This window comes from Lissotriton vulgaris, unplaced genomic scaffold, assembly GCF_964263255.1.
Source record: "Lissotriton vulgaris unplaced genomic scaffold, aLisVul1.2 SCAFFOLD_551, whole genome shotgun sequence".
Lineage (NCBI taxonomy): Eukaryota > Metazoa > Chordata > Amphibia > Caudata > Salamandridae > Lissotriton > Lissotriton vulgaris.
This window is the reverse complement of record NW_028253257.1, coordinates 841402-860043: the sequence shown is the minus strand read 5'-3', so window position 1 is coordinate 860043 and position 18642 is coordinate 841402. Positions and strand designations below refer to the sequence as shown.

The following is an 18642-nucleotide window of genomic DNA, read 5'->3' as shown; positions in this document are numbered from 1 at the left end:
ACCCGTCAACGCAGGCGAAAACAAGTTTAACACCCCCAAACAGCCAAAAACCAAACCGTGAAAAGTGAGACTTGGAATAATTTAGGCCTCATTCCCAAATCACTCTGTGCGCTCTCTGTAGCTAGGCCCTAACTCCCCTTTGCCACCATGGATTTTCTTCAAACCACTTGCAATCAAAACTATCCATACCCAGCGATGCTCCAAGACCCCCCAACCCACCAAACACCAGGAGCCCCCCCCAAGCAGGCCCCCGAAAACACTAAAGTAAGCAAAAACTCTGCAAAGTGAAAAACTTTTTCACCATGGATTTTCTCCGAAACTATTTTATCCGGTATTAGACCTTCCCAGCAATGCCCCCAGACCCGCCAACCCAGGCGAAAACAAGTTTAACACCCCCAAACAGCCAAAAATCAAACCGGAAAAAGTGAGACTTGAAATAATTTAGGCCTCATTCCCAAATCACTCTGTTTGCTCTCTGCAGCTAGGCCCTAACTCCCCTTTGCCACCATGGATTTTCTTCAAACCACTTGCAGTCAAATCTATCCATACCCAGCGATGCTCCAAGACCCCCCAACCCCTCAAACACCAGGAGCCCCCCCCCAAGCAGGCCCCCAAAAACACGAAAGTGAGCAAAAACTCTGCAAAGTGAAAAACATTTTCACCATGGAGTTTCTCCGAAACACTTTCATCTGGTATTAGACCTTCCCGGCAATGCCCCCAGACCAGTCAACCCAGGCGAAAACAAGTTGAACACCCCCAAACAGCCAAAAAGCAAACCAGAAAAAGTGAGTCTTGGAATAATTTAGGCCTCATTCCCAAATCACTCTGTTTGCTCTTTGCAGCTAGGCCCTAACTCCCCTTTGCCACCATGGATTTTCTTCAAACCACTTGCAGTCAAATCTATCCATACCCAGCGATGCTCCAAGACCCCCCTACCCCCCCAAATACCAGGAACCCCCAAAAGCAGGCCCCCCAAAACACAAAAGTGAGCGAAAACTCTGCAAAGTGAAAAACTTTTTCACCATGGATTTTCTCCAAAACACTTTTATCCGGTATTAGACCTTCCCAGCATTGCCCCTAGACCCGTCAACCCAGGTGAAAACAAGTTTAACACCCCCAAACAGCCAAAAAGCAAACCGGAAAAAGTGTGACTTGGAATAATTTAGGCCTCATTCCCAAATCACTCTGTGCGCTCTCTGCAGCTAGGCCCTAACTCCCCTTTGCCACCATGGATTTTCTTCAAACCACTTGCAGTCAAAACTATCCATACCCAGCGATGCTCCAAGACCCCCCAACCCCTCAAACACCAGGAGCCTCCCCCAAGCAGGCCCCTGAAAACACTAAAGTAAGCAAAAACTCTGCAAAGTGAAAAACTTTTTCACCATGGATTTACTCCAAAACACTTTTATCCGGTATTAGACCTTCCCAGCAATGTCCCCAGACCCGTCAACGCAGGCAAAAGCAAGTTTAACACCCCCAAACAGCCAAAAAGCAAACCGGAAAAAGTGAGACTTAGAATAATTTAGGCCTCATTCCCAAATCACTCTGTGCGCTCTCTGCAGCTAGGCCCTAACTCCCCTTTGCCACCATGGATTTTCTTCAAACCACTTGCAATCAAAACTATCCATACCCAGCGATGCTCCAAGACCCCCCAACCCCCCCCCAAACACCAGGAATCCCCCCAAGCAGGCCCCCAAAAACACAAAAGTGAGCAAAAACTCTACAAGGTGAAAAACTTTTTCACCATGGATTTTCTCCAAAACACTTTTATCAGGTATTAGACCTTCCCAGCAATGCCCCCAGACCCGTCAACGCAGGCGAAAACAAGTTTAACACCCCCAAACAGCCAAAAAGCAAACCGTGAAAAGTGAGACTTGGAATAATTTAGGCCTCATTCCCAAATCACTCTGTGCGCTCTCTGCAGCTAGGCCCTAACTCCCCTTTGCCACCATGGATTTTCTTCAAACCACTTGCAATCAAAACTATCCATACCCAGCGATGCTCCAAGACCCCCCAACCCCCCCCAAACACCAGGAATCCCCCCAAGCAGGCCCCCAAAAACACAAAAGTGAGCGAAAACTCTACAAGGTGAAAAACTTTTTCACCATGGATTTTCTCCAGAACACTTTTATCAGGTATTAGACCTTCCCAGCAATGCCCCCAGACCCGTCAACGCAGGCGAAAACAAGTTTAACACCCCCAAACAGCCAAAAGGCAAACCGTAAAAAGTGAGACTTGGAATAATTTAGGCCTCATTCCCAAATCACTCTGTGCGCTCTCTGTAGCTAGGCCCTAACTCCCCTTTGCCACCATGGATTTTCTTCAAACCACTTGCAGTCAAAACTATCCATACCCAGCGATGCTCCAAGACCCCCCAACCCACCAAACACTAGGAGCCCCCCCCAAGCAGGCCCCCGAAAACACTAAAGTAAGCAAAAACTCTGCAAAGTGAAAAACTTTTTCACCATGGATTTACTCCAAAACACTTTTATCCGGTATTAGGCCTTCCCAGCAATGCCCCCAGACCCGTCAACTTAGGCGAAAACAAGTTTAATACCCCCAAACAGCCAAAAAGCAAACCAGAAAAAGTGAGTCTTGGAATAATTTAGGCCTCATTCCCAAATCACTCTTTGCGCTCTCTGCAGCTAGGGCCTAACTCCCCTTTGCCACCATGGATTTTCTTCAAACCACTTGCAATCAAAACTATCCATACCCAGCGATGCTCCAAGACCCCCCAACCCCTCAAACACCAGGAGCCCCCCCCCCAAGCAGGCCCCCAAAAACACAAAAGTGAGCAAAAACTCTGCAAAGTGAAAAACATTTTCACCATGGAGTTTCTCCGAAACACTTTCATCTGGAATTAGACCTTCCCGGCAATGCCCCCAGACCCGTCAACCCAGGCGAAAACAAGTTGAACACCCCCAAACAGCCAAAAAGCAAACCGTAAAAAGTGAGACTTGAAATAATTTAGGCCTCATTCCCAAATCACTCTGTGCGCTCTCTGCAGCTAGGCCCTAACTCCCCTTTGCCACCATGGATTTTCTTCAAACCACTTGCAGTCAAAACTATCCATACCCAGCGATGCTCCAAGACCCCCCAAACCACCAAACACCAGGAGCCCCCCCCAAGCAGGCCCCTGAAAACACTAAAGTCAGCAAAAACTCTGCAAAGTGAAAAACTTTTCCACCATGGATTTTCTCCGAAACTATTTTATCCGGTATTAGACCTTCCCAGCAATGCCCCAAGACCCGTCAACCCAGGCGAAAACAAGTAAAACACCCCCAAACAGCCAAAAAGCAAAACCGGAAAAAGTGAGATTTAGAATAATTTAGGCCTCATTCTCAAATCACTCCGTGCGCGCTCTGCAGCTAGGCTCTAACTCCCCTTTGCCACCATGGATTTTCTTCAAACCACTTGCAATCAAAACTATCCATACCCAGCGATGCTCCAAGACCCCCTGTGGAAATACAGTTTTTAGTAATGGACGAAAAGCTCCTCCATTTTGTGTTTCCTAGCCACCATTTTGTATTAGTCTCTTTAGCTTGCCACCTCAGCACATATGGTGTGGCCGCTTCATCTGCACAAAGAAATGTTAATACACCAGTCGACCCCAGAGCATATGTTTGCACTTCACCTTATGACGCACAAGTAGAGCAGGGTATGTTGCTTAAAGGTCAATGACTCATTTGCTTAACTTTCCTATCTAACTAATTCCAAATAGATTACAGCTAACAAAAGACTGCTGATGGTAATGAATCGTTGTTGACACAAGAGATGTAACCTTTGCTCTGTATCCGGATGACTAATCAAATGGGCGCCTGACTCTGTAACCACAAGCCCGCCCATGTTTATACTTGGCACAAGTTATGCATAGTTCTGCTTTATTTCTGTGTATCACAAGATTATTGATGACTGATGGGGTTTAGTGAGTAACCTTTATATTATTGTTCAGCAAGCCAAGTATACATATTTCCAGAGTCACTGGCCCTGACCAGTACGTGATATTGTTTGGAGATCATTAATCATCCTTGACAGCTGCTGATTTATCATATCCATCCCCACCTACGCTTATGAAGCACAAAAGTATATAAGGCTGTCTCTGACTATTGTAAGTTGTCCACTTCCCTCATAGCCACATGGAGCTGTGAGGTGGTGTACCCGCTCGAGCGCAATAAATCTTTTTATGTTTCAGTTACCTCCGACTGCTGGTCTTCCTTTGTAAACATACCTGGCCGAGGTAGAAGAATTCAACTTTGTCAGCTGGCGACTCTGGTGGGACCTCTCCGTGGGACATCCAACGGCTACCTGAGTCCGTGGTTGAGAGGTGCGACTGAGGACCGAATGATCGTAGGGGCCCCTGCACGAAGGAGACAGCGTTTCTCCGCAGCAGCTGCCATCTGAAGTCCCGACTGGCCTCTTGACAACAGGATTCCCCGGCAGAGGTCCACGAGCTGCTCCCTTTTGAAACAGACGTGTTGTCCGAAGACCAACAGTCGGACGATTTAAGGACGAGTCAAGGACACACCACAGATTGGTGAGATTGTTCTGTTGCATGTTTTGATAAAAATAAGTTTTGTAACCAAGTTTTGAATAAATTGTGGTTAAAAGGGTAAAAGAATAGTTATAACTAAAAATAATAGGAACAATGAAGAAATGCATTTCTAAAACGTTCTGTTGTGTAAGTTCAGGTTATCGGTTGGACGAAAGCGTCCCCACCCCTGTTGAAGGCAGTCCTGGTTGGATATTGATGATAAAAAAAGGAGTAACTGTGAACCTATACAATAGAATATGGCATGAGTACACAAAAAAAAATAAGGAATTACAGTTTCCTATCGATGGTACCTTTGATTTAGCTAAATTACAGTATTTACAGCAATGTATGATGGAACGAAAAGTCCGACCTGCTATGTTTGAGGCATTTCAAACGTGGGAGAAATCTGCTAGAACTAGGGCCTTGAAACAAAAACAAGACAGGGAAAGAGAAAAAAATAAAACAACTACGGCCAAAGTAGCAGAATATAATGATATAAAGATAAATGAAAATATTGAACAGCATGACAGAGAATTTCGGATGAAAACAGAAAAGTGTTTTGTCACAGTAGACAAAAGAAATTGCCCGCCTGTCGATGAGGTATTAGAGGACTTGTTAGACAAGCCTCCCCCGTATAATATTCAAAATCCTGTTCCCCCAGGTCCCGGTATTGGAGGCCAACCACTTAACATTGTTGTCCAACCGCAAACTCAGCATGTGCTCCCTCCTGCCGTGTCGGTCCAACAGGCATCCGCCCCTGTTGTACCGGCTCAGGCCCAACAAACAGCCTCCCCTACTATTGGTTCGCAGGGCGCACATGGATCTGTAGGAAACCCCTCAGCAACACCGCCCGCCCTAACACTTCCCAGCGTGACACTTCCAGTACCACTGACGCCACTGGTCTCACAAAGTGATTCCCCCACAGTATATACACACAGACCATACGATTGGTTGGGTTCCCCTTACCTTGGTTCACCAAGGACGGACAGACGGGTATCAGACACGTATGTTAGGCCCACGCGATTAGGCGTAGCAGAGAAAGATATTATAAAGAAAATGACAGAGAAATGGATGGACTTAGGGGAAATAACTAAAATAGAAGCCCGAGAAACATTTGAAGGAATGGAGTTAAGAGCTAGGAACTTTGTCATTAATAGTATGGCAAATAGATTGTTTAACCATTGTCGTCTCGTAATGGACAACAGTACAGTTTTTTTACAATCACCAGGATGGTTACGACAATTATGGAGGGATAGCGAGAGCTCCATATTAACAGACATACAGTGTAAGGATGCATTCGATGAATGTTATCATTACCAAAAAGAACTAGATACCATTATGTGTGATACCACTAATAAACATATCCACCAACATTATGGCCCAGGACCAGAACTCAGGGATAATGCTTCAGCTTTCCCTATGAGAGAAGTACACCCAATTCCTGCGACAGGAGGTCGCGCCGCCGTCCGACAATATGTACACACTCCATGGACTAGGGCTGACTTATTGGCCTTAAAGAAAGAGTTGCCTGATCCTAGAAGTAATCCGAAAGTGTTTTATGAGCATCTTGAATCTGCTCTTAGTTTAACGCCCATGATATTGAAAGATGTCGATCTTCTGTTTGATTTTCTAGTACCGCAGGAACTATGGCGTCCAGTTAGAGATCATAATTCCGCAAATATTAACTGGGGAGCCATAGCAGCTGCGGATAATCTCAGAGCAGCAGGAGAGGATGTGCCACAAGTGTTAAAAGATTTACCTGGACACATTATAACACGCATGCAGGAAATTCTGCCTAGACAAAAAGTAGACTGGGATAAAATGACTGCATGTAGACAGAAGGAGGGAGAAGAAGTGACTGATTTTTTTAGCAGAATAGAAGAGATTTTTAAAGGACACAGTGGACAGGACATCCAGACAGTACAAGGAAAGCGCATTTTTGCTAACCAGTTTGTTAATAACATTTTACCTGAGCTATCGGACAGTATAAAAACATACGAAAGTACCTGGACTGCTAAAGATCCAGCTGAGTTATTGACAATGGCGTGCTATTATGAGAATAAGAGAAACTCAGAGAAGGGAAAGAAGGATAAGCAAATGAAGGAATTAAAAACAAAGGCATTGATGCAGCAAGCTTTTCCTGACAGAGGAAGGTCAAGAGGACGTACAAATTTTCAGAGGGCAGGTGGACGTAGTCGTGGGGTTGGTCGAGCTGCTTCAGCTCCGGCGCAACAGAGAGCAGGGTTAGGATACAATCAATGTGCTAACTGCTATCAGGAGGGACACTGGAAGAACGAGTGCCCTTTGTTACAGGGCCAGGGTCAAAGTATGAGAAATAATGCAAACACTTACAGAGGAAATTCAACTCCCCGTGTAGACAGGGGGAGAGGTAGAGGACAGCAAAGAAATTATAGTGACACTGAGCAGACAAACTATTTTGACAATAATAGGAGCAATGCGTATTTCACTCAAGATTATACACAATATGATGACAACGAGGACTGGACACAATAGGGATGCCCAGGAGAGGACAGGGAGCGAGTGCAGATACCAGTGGATTCTTCAGGCCCATATGTAAAAATGGTAGTTGAAGGTGAAGAGAGAAAGTTTCTCCTAGATACTGGTGCCACTAATACATCGATTTCCCACCGCTTGCTCCCCCATGTTCCTCTCTCGGGAAGGTTAGATAAGTCGGTGGGATTTTCAAATGCTGTTGTCACAAGCCCCATTTCGCGACCATTGGATTTCACAATTGGTCCTATAACAGGGAGTATGCCATTTGTACTAACAGAGAAATGTTCACTAAATTTACTTGGTTTAAAGGCTTTGAAAATGATGCATGCTACTATTTACTGTACACCAGATGGTGTCTATCTGACTTGTAAAAAACAAGACGTGTCCAGACAATACATGGTTTCAGACAAACATGACATACCACCTGAACTACAGGATATTGATCCAAAATTATGGGCACATGGACCAAATGATGTAGGAAAAATGGATATTGAGCCAGTACATATTACAGTAAAACCGAATGTCAGGTTACCTTGCATTCCCCAATATAAAATATCTAAAGAAGGGGAGGAGGGTATTAGATTAGTCATATCAGACTTATTACAACGTAAAATCATACAAGAAGTTACAAGCAGTCCATGTAACAGTCCCATTTTACCTGTGGTTAAACGTGATGATGGAACGGGACAGGTCAAATATAGGATGATTGTTGATTTGAGAGCCATAAACAAAATAGTGGAACCACAATACCCAGTTGTACCTGACATTACAGCAATGTTTTCATCTGTACCACCTTCAGCCCAGTGGTTTACTGTCATAGACCTGAAGAACGCTTTCTTCAGTATCCCCATACACCCAGACAGTCAGTATTTGTTCAGTTTCAGTTTCCAAGGGCGATCATATAGATTCTGTCGTGTTCCCCAGGGGTATACTGAAAGCCCTAGCATCTATAGCCAGGCATTAAAGAGACAATTAGATGACTGTGCTTTGCCACCAGGTACAGTATTACTGCAATATGTAGACGACTTACTGATCACAGCTGAGACAGAGGACATTTGTAAGCAGGCTACGCATGATGTTCTAACATTTCTTGCTCTGCATGGACACAAGGTTTCGCCAGCTAAGTTACAATACTGTCGACAGGAGGTAACTTACTTAGGTCATCTCCTGTCGAAAGGTGGGAGGAGATTATCATCTGAAAGAATACAAACAGTGCAGAACATTCCCAGACCTAGAACTCAAAAGGATGTGCGTGCATTTCTTGGAATGGTCTCCTTTTGTAGACAATGGGTACCAAATTTTTCTTACCTGGCCAAACCATTACTGTCCTTAACTCACAAAGATGTGGAAGATCCTGTTCCTTGGGATAAAGAACATCAAGATAGCTTTGTGGCTTTGAAAACTGCTTTATGCAATGCACCTGCTTTGGGCACACCAGATTACACTAAGAATTTTGCACTGTTCGTACATGAGAGAGAAGGATGCGCAATGGCTGTACTAACCCAGAAAAATGGAGAGAAGAATAGACCATGTGCCTATTTTTCCTCAACATTGGATCCGGTAGCAAGGGGCCTACCGAACTGCCTCAAAAATATTGCTGCAGCGGCTGCTGCAGTAAGACAGGCAGACTCTATTGTACTTGGACATCCAGTTATGGTTTACGTACCTCATTCAGTAGACATACTGCTGAATAAAACCAAAACTCAGCACTTAACTAATGCTAGGCTGACTCAGTATGAGCTAATACTGATGGCCACTAATGTGACCTTGCAGAGGTGTAACACCATAAACCCAGCTACTCTGATGCCTCTCCCTTCGGAGCAGGATGAAGTACAACATGATTGCGTGATTGTCACTGAAACTGAAACGAAGGGTCGAGTTGATCTGGCGGACACACCTATGCAAGAGGTCGATGGAACACTATTTGTGGATGGCTCTTGTCTAAAGAGACCAGATGGAACTACCTCTGCAGCCTATGCAATCACAACCAATAAAACAGTTGTAGAAACATGTAAAATAGAACAGATGTCTGCTCAGGCAGCCGAGTTGATTGCCCTAACTAGAGCATGTGAGCTTTCAGAAAACTTAGCCGTAAACATTTACACTGATAGTCAGTATGCATGGGGGGTGGCACATAACTTCGGCCGATTATGGGCCGAAAGAGGGTACATCACATCTGGAGGTGCGAAAATACAGCACGGCACCTTGATCACAAGACTACTAAATGCCCTTGCATTACCAACTAAGTTGGCCGTCATGAAGTGTAGCGCACACAAGAAAATCACAGACCATGTAGGTCAGGGAAACGCCTTTGCCGATGAAACAGCAAAACACACTGCGTTGAATGAGTACACTTTAACATATGTAGTGTCAAAGACTGATAAGGAAGAGACAAACATTGATCCCTACAAAGAGATAAAAGACATTCAAGAATTTGCAAGTGAAGAGGAGAGGAAGCAGTGGGTTAAGGAAGGATATTACTTTGACACACACTTTGGGGCTTGGATGCACACACAGGGATACTTGAAAAGGTGGGTCCTGCCCGACAGCTTCCTCCTACCCATGCTTCACATGGTTCACGGTCCCGCACACTTGGGGGCTGATGGAATGACAAATACCATTGAAAAGATATGGGTCAACAAAAACATTAGGAAGACAGCTGTAAAACTATCCAAGAACTGTATGACCTGTGCTCTCCACAATGTGGGAAAGGGAATACAAGTACCACCTGGCCATTTCAGATTGCCAGAATACCCCTTTGAATGCCTACAGATGGATTACATAGAAATGCCCCCTGCCAATGGCAAAAGATATGTTTTGGTCGTTATATGCAGTTTCAGTAACTGGGTGGAGGCATTCGCTTTAAAAGATAACACCGCATTGAGCACAGCTAAAATGTTGTTGAGAGAGTACTTCACCCGCTATGGCTTGGCCAGGAGTCTCTGGAGTGACAACGGGGTACATTTTTCGAATAAAATAATGAACCTAGTTTGCCAAGGGTTGGGGATAAAGCAAAGTTTTCATTCAGTTTATCACCCAAAAGCAGCAGGGCTTGTGGAACGCTGTAACGCTACATTGAAAAATAAACTGCAAAAAATATGTGCATCAAGCACTCTCAGCTGGGTAGATGCATTGCCCTTAGCCTTGTTCTCCATGAGGACAACTGTTACATCCAAAAACAGACTTTCTCCATATGAAGTGGTCATGGGGAAACCAGCAAATGTCTATGGGTTTGCCTCTCCACCAAAGTTGCAAGAATTAACGCATTCTGCTTTGTTGGACTATTGTAAAGAACTAACTTCTGCCCTGTCTACCATTCGCCAACAGGTCAGAGACACATGGTCCCCGCCTCTGGAAGGAGAAGTACACAACATCAGACCCGGGGACTGGGTCCTGACCAAGAACTTTGTGAGGAAGAACAGCCTGCAGCCCAGGTGGAAAGGGCCAGCGCAGGTTCTGTTAGTCACACAGACGGCGGTTCGATGTGACGGACATAAAAGTTGGATTCATCTTTCAAACGTGAAGAGAGCACCACCGTTCTGGCCAGCACTGCCCCCGGAAGAGGACCGTTCTGACCGAAGGACTGGTGACTGCATTCCTGCACGCATTGATGATCAACAAGCTGCATCAGGATACAATCTACGCCCAAGGAAGATGAAGAGTGCTTAGGACGGAGCAAGCACCAACTGCCACGCACTGAATAGTGCCAACTTTAAAGGACTAACTTGTGCAGTGAGGTTAGTAAAATAAGGACACTGCCGACTCTGAGCTGAAAAGAGAATAAAGAAATACCTCCGAAGCCCAGCGACCCATAGGAGGAGAGGGTGTGAGGTCAAATTTGCCAATTGCAAGGTCTGAAACAGTGAGGCCTATAACGAACACTGTTGAACTGCCGCACTTGTGAGATTATATAAATCAAAAATTCTGAGAGCGAATGGTACTTCCGTTTGGAAGAACAACTAGACATCTTCCTTTACTAGAAATGGAGGATACATATTCCACCCTTAATGTGAACAAAAGGGGGCGCTGGTACTCCAAACTATGCATATTCTGTATGTTATTTTGCATAATGTCTTTGGTCATCGGTTTATTGTATCTCCTAGAGCTCTACCATCCAATTGCAAAAACAGCCCCGCTCCCATCAGAGCTTCCCTCTGACTTTGTCCCCTCAGTTACAGTACCACCAGAGGATATGGATCACAGAGAGGAGATGCGTCATAATTCTTTCCTTACCTTACTTCATCAGACCCATCAAGTAATTGATAAAAATAATTGTTGGATCTGTATGCAATTCCCAGCCTATGTAGACGAAGGTATACCCCTTCTCCAAGTACCCCTGCCATTTGAAGCATCCTGTTATGCATTACACATTGCAATACTGAAAGTTGAGCTAATAAGGGTCTTCAGCAACTTAGTAAACTCCCGTTCTACCACTAGAACACCAACTGCCTCCTTGTACACCCATTATGACAAAGACATTCTCCAGTCAGGAAATTGCTCTGGAGTTATTTTGCCAAATGCAACGTTCCCTTTTTCTAACATATTCACCCCACTGCTGTTGGTAAAAAATGATAGCACACCTCCGCTCCATAGGGACACCAGAGAGATACCTTTTTTGAAAATGAGGCAGCGTAGTGTGCTTGGGAGTATATGTATTAGGAGCAACGGTACCGCCAACATGGGGAATAGTACCAATTGCAATATGACATTTGAAGTGTCTTCCCAGGAAATAACTGTTCCACTCTATATCGGTGACTCAGTTTATTTCATTTGTGGCTCCAGGGCCTATATATGGCTACCAGTGAATTGGGGTGGCTGTTGTCACCTAGGTCTTGTAACACCAGCAATGTCTGTAAAAAGTACTGCAGAAGTGAATAAAGCATCCAGAACTCTGAGAGGTAGGAGGAGTGTTGATCAAGGGGATACAGCGGCTGAGATAGCTGGTGATGTACTAAAGGCCTTTGTTCCTTGGTATGGCCCTGCCATAAATTCCAGAAACATACGCAGGTTGTCCCGTCTACTAGAAGCTACTATAGAAGAGACAGCAGGCATAATTGAGAACATAACAGTTGAGCTCAAGGCTCTCAGATTAGTTTCTCTTCAAAACAGGATTGTGTTAGACATGATGTTAGCAGAACGGGGTGGAGTCTGTAGAGTGATCGGGGTATCTTGCTGCACGTATATTCCTGACTCATCAACATCGGTTAGGCAGGCTGTCAAAAGACTATATGATATAGGTGCCCAGGCTCATAGCGATGTTGGCCCCTGGGATCCTGTAGGTTCCTTTTGGAACGCCTTATCTGCCTGGGGCTGGAAGATAGGGATGTTTCTAGTGGCTATCTTCCTTGTGGTAATAGGGTGCTGTGTTCTAATCAATTGTCTGCCCATGTGTTGCCAGTGTATGGGGCGATTGTTAAAACCACCCCCAATGCCCCCAATAACTGTGACTAATGCTCTTATTATGAGGGATGTTGTAACCCAACAATTGATGGACATTGATATCTCAGATAATAACCCTCCTGACGCAAATACTGTTGATTACGTCAATGAGCGCAATGAGGCCCACTATAGTAACAGCCGGCCCATATATGAACATGTGCATTAGGCCGCAACAAAATGTTGGACCTTGCGTCCAAAGGGCCGATTGTGGAAATACAGTTTTTAGTAATGGACGAAAAGCTCCTCCATTTTGTGTTTCCTAGCCACCATTTTGTATTAGTCTCTTTAGCTTGCCACCTCAGCACATATGGTGTGGCCGCTTCATCTGCACAAAGAAATGTTAATACACCAGTCGACCCCAGAGCATATGTTTGCACTTCACCTTATGACGCACAAGTAGAGCAGGGTATGTTGCTTAAAGGTCAATGACTCATTTGCTTAACTTTCCTATCTAACTAATTCCAAATAGATTACAGCTAACAAAAGACTGCTGATGGTAATGAATCGTTGTTGACACAAGAGATGTAACCTTTGCTCTGTATCCGGATGACTAATCAAATGGGCGCCTGACTCTGTAACCACAAGCCCGCCCATGTTTATACTTGGCACAAGTTATGCATAGTTCTGCTTTATTTCTGTGTATCACAAGATTATTGATGACTGATGGGGTTTAGTGAGTAACCTTTATATTATTGTTCAGCAAGCCAAGTATACATATTTCCAGAGTCACTGGCCCTGACCAGTACGTGATATTGTTTGGAGATCATTAATCATCCTTGACAGCTGCTGATTTATCATATCCATCCCCACCTACGCTTATGAAGCACAAAAGTATATAAGGCTGTCTCTGACTATTGTAAGTTGTCCACTTCCCTCATAGCCACATGGAGCTGTGAGGTGGTGTACCCGCTCGAGCGCAATAAATCTTTTTATGTTTCAGTTACCTCCGACTGCTGGTCTTCCTTTGTAAACATACCTGGCCGAGGTAGAAGAATTCAACTTTGTCAGCCCCACCCCCCCAAATACCAGGAACCCCCAAAAGCAGGCCCCCGAAAACACAAAGGTGAGCGAAAACTCTGCAAAGTGAAAAACGTTTTCACCTTGGATTTTCTCCAAAACACTTTTATCCGGTATTAGACCTTCCCAGCAATGCCCCCAGACCCGTCAACCCAGGCGAAAACAAGTTTAACACCCCCAAACAGCCAAAAATCAAACCGGAAAAAGTGAGACTTGAAATAATTTAGGCCTCATTCCCAAATCACTCTGTTTGCTCTCTGCAGCTAGGCCCTAACTCCCCTTTGCCACCATGGATTTTCTTCAAACCACTTGCAGTCAAATCTATCCATACCCAGCGATGCTCCAAGACCCCCCAACCCCTCAAACACCAGGAGCCCCCCCCCAAGCAGGCCCCCAAAAACACGAAAGTGAGCAAAAACTCTGCAAAGTGAAAAACATTTTCACCATGGAGTTTCTCCGAAACACTTTCATCTGGTATTAGACCTTCCCGGCAATGCCCCCAGACCCGTCAACGCAGGGGAAAACAAGTTTAACACCCCCAAACAGCCAAAAGGCAAACCGTAAAAAGTGAGACTTGGAATAATTTAGGCCTCATTCCCAAATCACTCTGTGTGCTCTCTGTAGCTAGGCCCTAACTCCCCTTTGCCACCATGGATTTTCTTCAAACCACTTGCAGTCAAAACTATCCATACCCAGCGATGCTACAACACCCCTCAACCCACCATACAACAGGAACCCCCCCCCCAAGCAGGCCCCCAAAAACACGAAAGTGAGCAAAAACTCTGCAAAGTGAAAAACATTTTCACCATGGAGTTTCTCCGAAACACTTTCATCTGGTATTAGACCTTCCCGGCAATGCCCCCAGACCCGTCAACGCAGGGGAAAACAAGTTTAACACCCCCAAACAGCCAAAAGGCAAACCGTAAAAAGTGAGATTTAGAATAATTTAGGCCTCATTCTCAAATCACTCCTTGCCCGCTCTGCAGCTAGGCTCTAACTCCCCTTTGCCATCATGGATTTTCTTCAAACCACTTGCAATCAAAACTATCCATACCCAGCGATGCTCCAAGACCCCCCACCCCCCCCCAAATACCAGGAACCCACAAAAGCAGGCCCCCGAAAACACAGAGGTGAGCGAAAACTCTGCAAAGTGAAAAACGTTTTCACCATGGATTTTCTCCAAAACACTTTTATCCGGTATTAGACCTTCCCAGCAATGCCCCCAGACCCGTCAACCCAGGCGAAAACAAGTTTAACACCCCCAAACAGCCAAAAATCAAACCGGAAAAAGTGAGACTTGGAATAATTTAGGCCTCATTCCCAAATCACTCTTTGCGCTCTCTGCAGCTAGGCCCTAACTCCCCTTTGCCACCATGGATTTTCTTCAAACCACTTGCAATCAAAACTATCCATACCCAGTGATGCTCCAAGACCCCCCTACCCCCCCAAACACCAGGAACCCCCAAAAGCAGGCCCCCCAAAACACAAAAGTGAGCGAAAACTCTGCAAAGTGAAAAACTTTTTCACCATGGATTTTCTCCAAAACACTTTTATCCGGTATTAGACCTTCCCAGCAATGCCCCTAGACCCGTCAACCCAGGTGAAAACAAGTTTAACACCCCCAAACAGCCAAAAAGCAAACCGGAAAAAGTGAGACTTGGAATAATTTAGGCCTCATTCCCAAATCACTCTGTGCGCTCTCTGCAGCTAGGCCCTAACTCCCCTTTGCCACCATGGATTTTCTTCAAACCACTTGCAGTCAAAACTATCCATACCCAGCGATGCTCCAAGATCCCCCAACCCCCCAAACACCAGGAGCCTCCCCCAAGCAGGCCCCTGAAAACACTAAAGTAAGCAAAAACTCTGCAAAGTGAAAAACTTTTTCACCATGGAGTTTCTCCGAAACACTTTCATCTGGTATTAGACCTTCCCGGCAATGCCCCCAGACCCGTCAACGCAGGGGAAAACAAGTTTAACACCCCCAAACAGCCAAAAGGCAAACCGTAAAAAGTGAGACTTGGAATAATTTAAGCCTCATTCCCAAATCACTCTGTGTGCTCTCTGTAGCTAGGCCCTAACTCCCCTTTGCCACCATGGATTTTCTTCAAACCACTTGCAGTCAAAACTATCCATACCCAGCGATGCTCCAAGACCCCCCAACCCACCAAACACCAGGAGCCCCCCCCCAAGCAGGCCCCCAAAAACACGAAAGTGAGCAAAAACTCTGCAAAGTGAAAAACATTTTCACCATGGAGTTTCTCCGAAACACTTTCATCTGGTATTAGACCTTCCCGGCAATGCCCCCAGACCCGTCAACGCAGGGGAAAACAAGTTTAACACCCCCAAACAGCCAAAAGGCAAACCGTAAAAAGTGAGATTTAGAATAATTTAGGCCTCATTCTCAAATCACTCCTTGCCCGCTCTGCAGCTAGGCTCTAACTCCCCTTTGCCATCATGGATTTTCTTCAAACCACTTGCAATCAAAACTATCCATACCCAGCGATGCTCCAAGACCCCCCACCCCCCCCAAATACTAGGAACCCACAAAAGCAGGCCCCCGAAAACACAGAGGTGAGCGAAAACTCTGCAAAGTGAAAAACGTTTTCACCATGGATTTTCTCCAAAACACTTTTATCCGGTATTAGACCTTCCCAGCAATGCCCCCAGACCCGTCAACCCAGGCGAAAACAAGTTTAACACCCCCAAACAGCCAAAAATCAAACCGGAAAAAGTGAGACTTGGAATAATTTAGGCCTCATTCCCAAATCACTCTGTTTGCTCTTTGCAGCTAGGCCCTAACTCCCCTTTGCCACCATGGATTTTCTTCAAACCACTAGCAGTCAAATCTATCCATACCCAGCGATGCTCCAAGACCCCCCAACCCCCCAAACACCAGGAGCCCCCCCCAAGCAGAACCCCAAAAACACGAAAGTGAGCAAAAACTCTGCAAAGTGAAAAACATTTTCACCATGGAGTTTCTCCGAAACACTTTCATCTGGTATTAGACCTTCCCGGCAATGCCCCCAGACCAGTCAACCCAGGCGAAAACAAGTTGAACACCCCCAAACAGCCAAAAAGCAAACCAGAAAAAGTGAGTCTTGGAATAATTTAGGCCTCATTCCCAAATCACTCTTTGCGCTCTCTGCAGCTAGGCCCTAACTCCCCTTTGCCACCATGGATTTTCTTCAAACCACTTGCAATCAAAACTATCCATACCCAGTGATGCTCCAAGACCCCCCTACCCCCCAAACACCAGGAACCCCCAAAAGCAGGCCCCCCAAAACACAAAAGTGAGCGAAAACTCTGCAAAGTGAAAAACTTTTTCACCATGGATTTTCTCCAAAACACTTTTATCCGGTATTAGACCTTCCCAGCAATGCCCCTAGACCCGTCAACCCAGGTGAAAACAAGTTTAACACCCCCAAACAGCCAAAAAGCAAACCGGAAAAAGTGAGACTTGGAATAATTTAGGCCTCATTCCCAAATCACTCTGTGCGCTCTCTGCAGCTAGGCCCTAACTCCCCTTTGCCACCATGGATTTTCTTCAAACCACTTGCAGTCAAAACTATCCATACCCAGCGATGCTCCAAGATCCCCCAACCCCCCAAACACCAGGAGCCTCCCCCAAGCAGGCCCGTGAAAACACTAAAGTAAGCAAAAACTCTGCAAAGTGAAAAACTTTTTCACCATGGATTTACTCCAAAACACTTTTATCCGGTATTAGACCTTCCCAGCAATGCCCCCAGACCCGTCAACCCAGGCGAAAACAAGTTTAATACCTCCAAACAGCCAAAAAGCAAAACCGTAAAAAGTGAGACTTAGAATAATTTAGGCTTCATTCCCAAATCACTCTTTGCGCTCTCTGCAGCTAGGGCCTAACTCCCCTTTGCCACCATGGATTTTCTTCAAACCACTTGCAATCAAAACTATCCATACCCAGCGATGCTCCAAGACCCCCCAACGCCCCCAAACACCAGGAACCCCCAAGCAGGCCCCCGAAAACACAAAAGTGAGCGAAAACTCTGCAAAGTGAAAAACTTTTTCACCATGGATTTTCTCCAAAACACTTTTATCCGGTATTAGACCTTCCCAGCAATGCCCCCAGACCCGTCAACGCAGGCGAAAACAAGTTTAACACCCCCAAACAGCCAAAAAGCAAACCAGAAAAAGTGAGACTTGGAATAATTTAGGCCTCATTCCCAAATCACTCTGTGCGCTCTCTGCAGCTAGGCCCTAACTCCCCTTTGCCACCATGGATTTTCTTCAAACCACTTGCAATCAAAACTATCCATACCCAGCGATGCTCCAAGACCCCCCAACCCCCCCCAAACACCAGGAATCCCCCCAAGCAGGCCCCCGAAAACACAAAAGTGAGCGAAAACTCTACAAGGTGAAAAACTTTTTCACCATGGATTTTCTCCAAAACACTTTTATCAGGTATTAGACCTTCCCAGCAATGCCCCCAGACCCGTCAACGCAGGCGAAAACAAGTTTAACACCCCCAAACAGCCAAAAAGCAAACCGTGAAAAGTGAGACTTGGAATAATTTAGGCCTCATTCCCAAATCACTCTGTGCGCTCTCTGTAGCTAGGCCCTAACTCCCCTTTGCCACCATGGATTTTCTTCAAACCACTTGCAGTCAAAACTATCCATACCCAGCGAGGCTCCAACACCCCCCCCCCCCCAAATACCAGGAACCCCCAAAAGCAGGCCCCCGAAAACACAGAGGTGAGCAAAAACCTTGCAAAGTGAAAAACGTTTTCACCATGGATTTTCTCCAAAACACTTTTATCCGGTATTAGACCTTCCCAGCAATGCCCCCAGACCCGTCAACCCAGGCGAAAACAAGTTTAACACCCCCAAACAGCCAAAAATCAAACCGTGAAAAGTGAGACTTGGAATAATTTAGGCCTCATTCCAAAATCACTCTGTGCGCTCTCTGCAGCTAGGCCCTAACTCCCCTTTGCCACCATGGATTTTCTTCAAACCACTAGCAGTCAAATCTATCCATACCCAGCGATGCTCCAAGACCCCCCAACCCCCCAAACACCAGGAGCCCCCCCCAAGCAGAACCCCAAAAACACGAAAGTGAGCAAAAACTCTGCAAAGTGAAAAACATTTTCACCATGGAGTTTCTCCGA

The 18642-nt window shown here is 45.6% G+C and overlaps 2 protein-coding genes across 2 annotated transcripts; both read left to right on the top strand.

Annotated features, from left to right (window-relative positions):
• The first annotated feature begins 8311 nt into the window (after positions 1–8311).
• Positions 8312–10714, top strand: LOC147661074 (protein NYNRIN-like). Its single transcript, XM_086951353.1, has one exon. It carries the CDS (start codon positions 8312–8314, stop codon positions 10712–10714), a length of 2403 nt encoding a protein of 800 aa, XP_086807479.1.
• Positions 10715–10979: 265 nt separating this feature from the next.
• On the top strand, positions 10980–13420 carry LOC147661073 (uncharacterized). The gene has a single exon (XM_086951356.1). The coding sequence runs from the start codon at positions 10980–10982 to the stop codon at positions 12648–12650; it is 1671 nt and encodes a 556-aa protein (XP_086807482.1). The 3' UTR covers positions 12651–13420.
• Positions 13421–18642: the final 5222 nt, after the last annotated feature.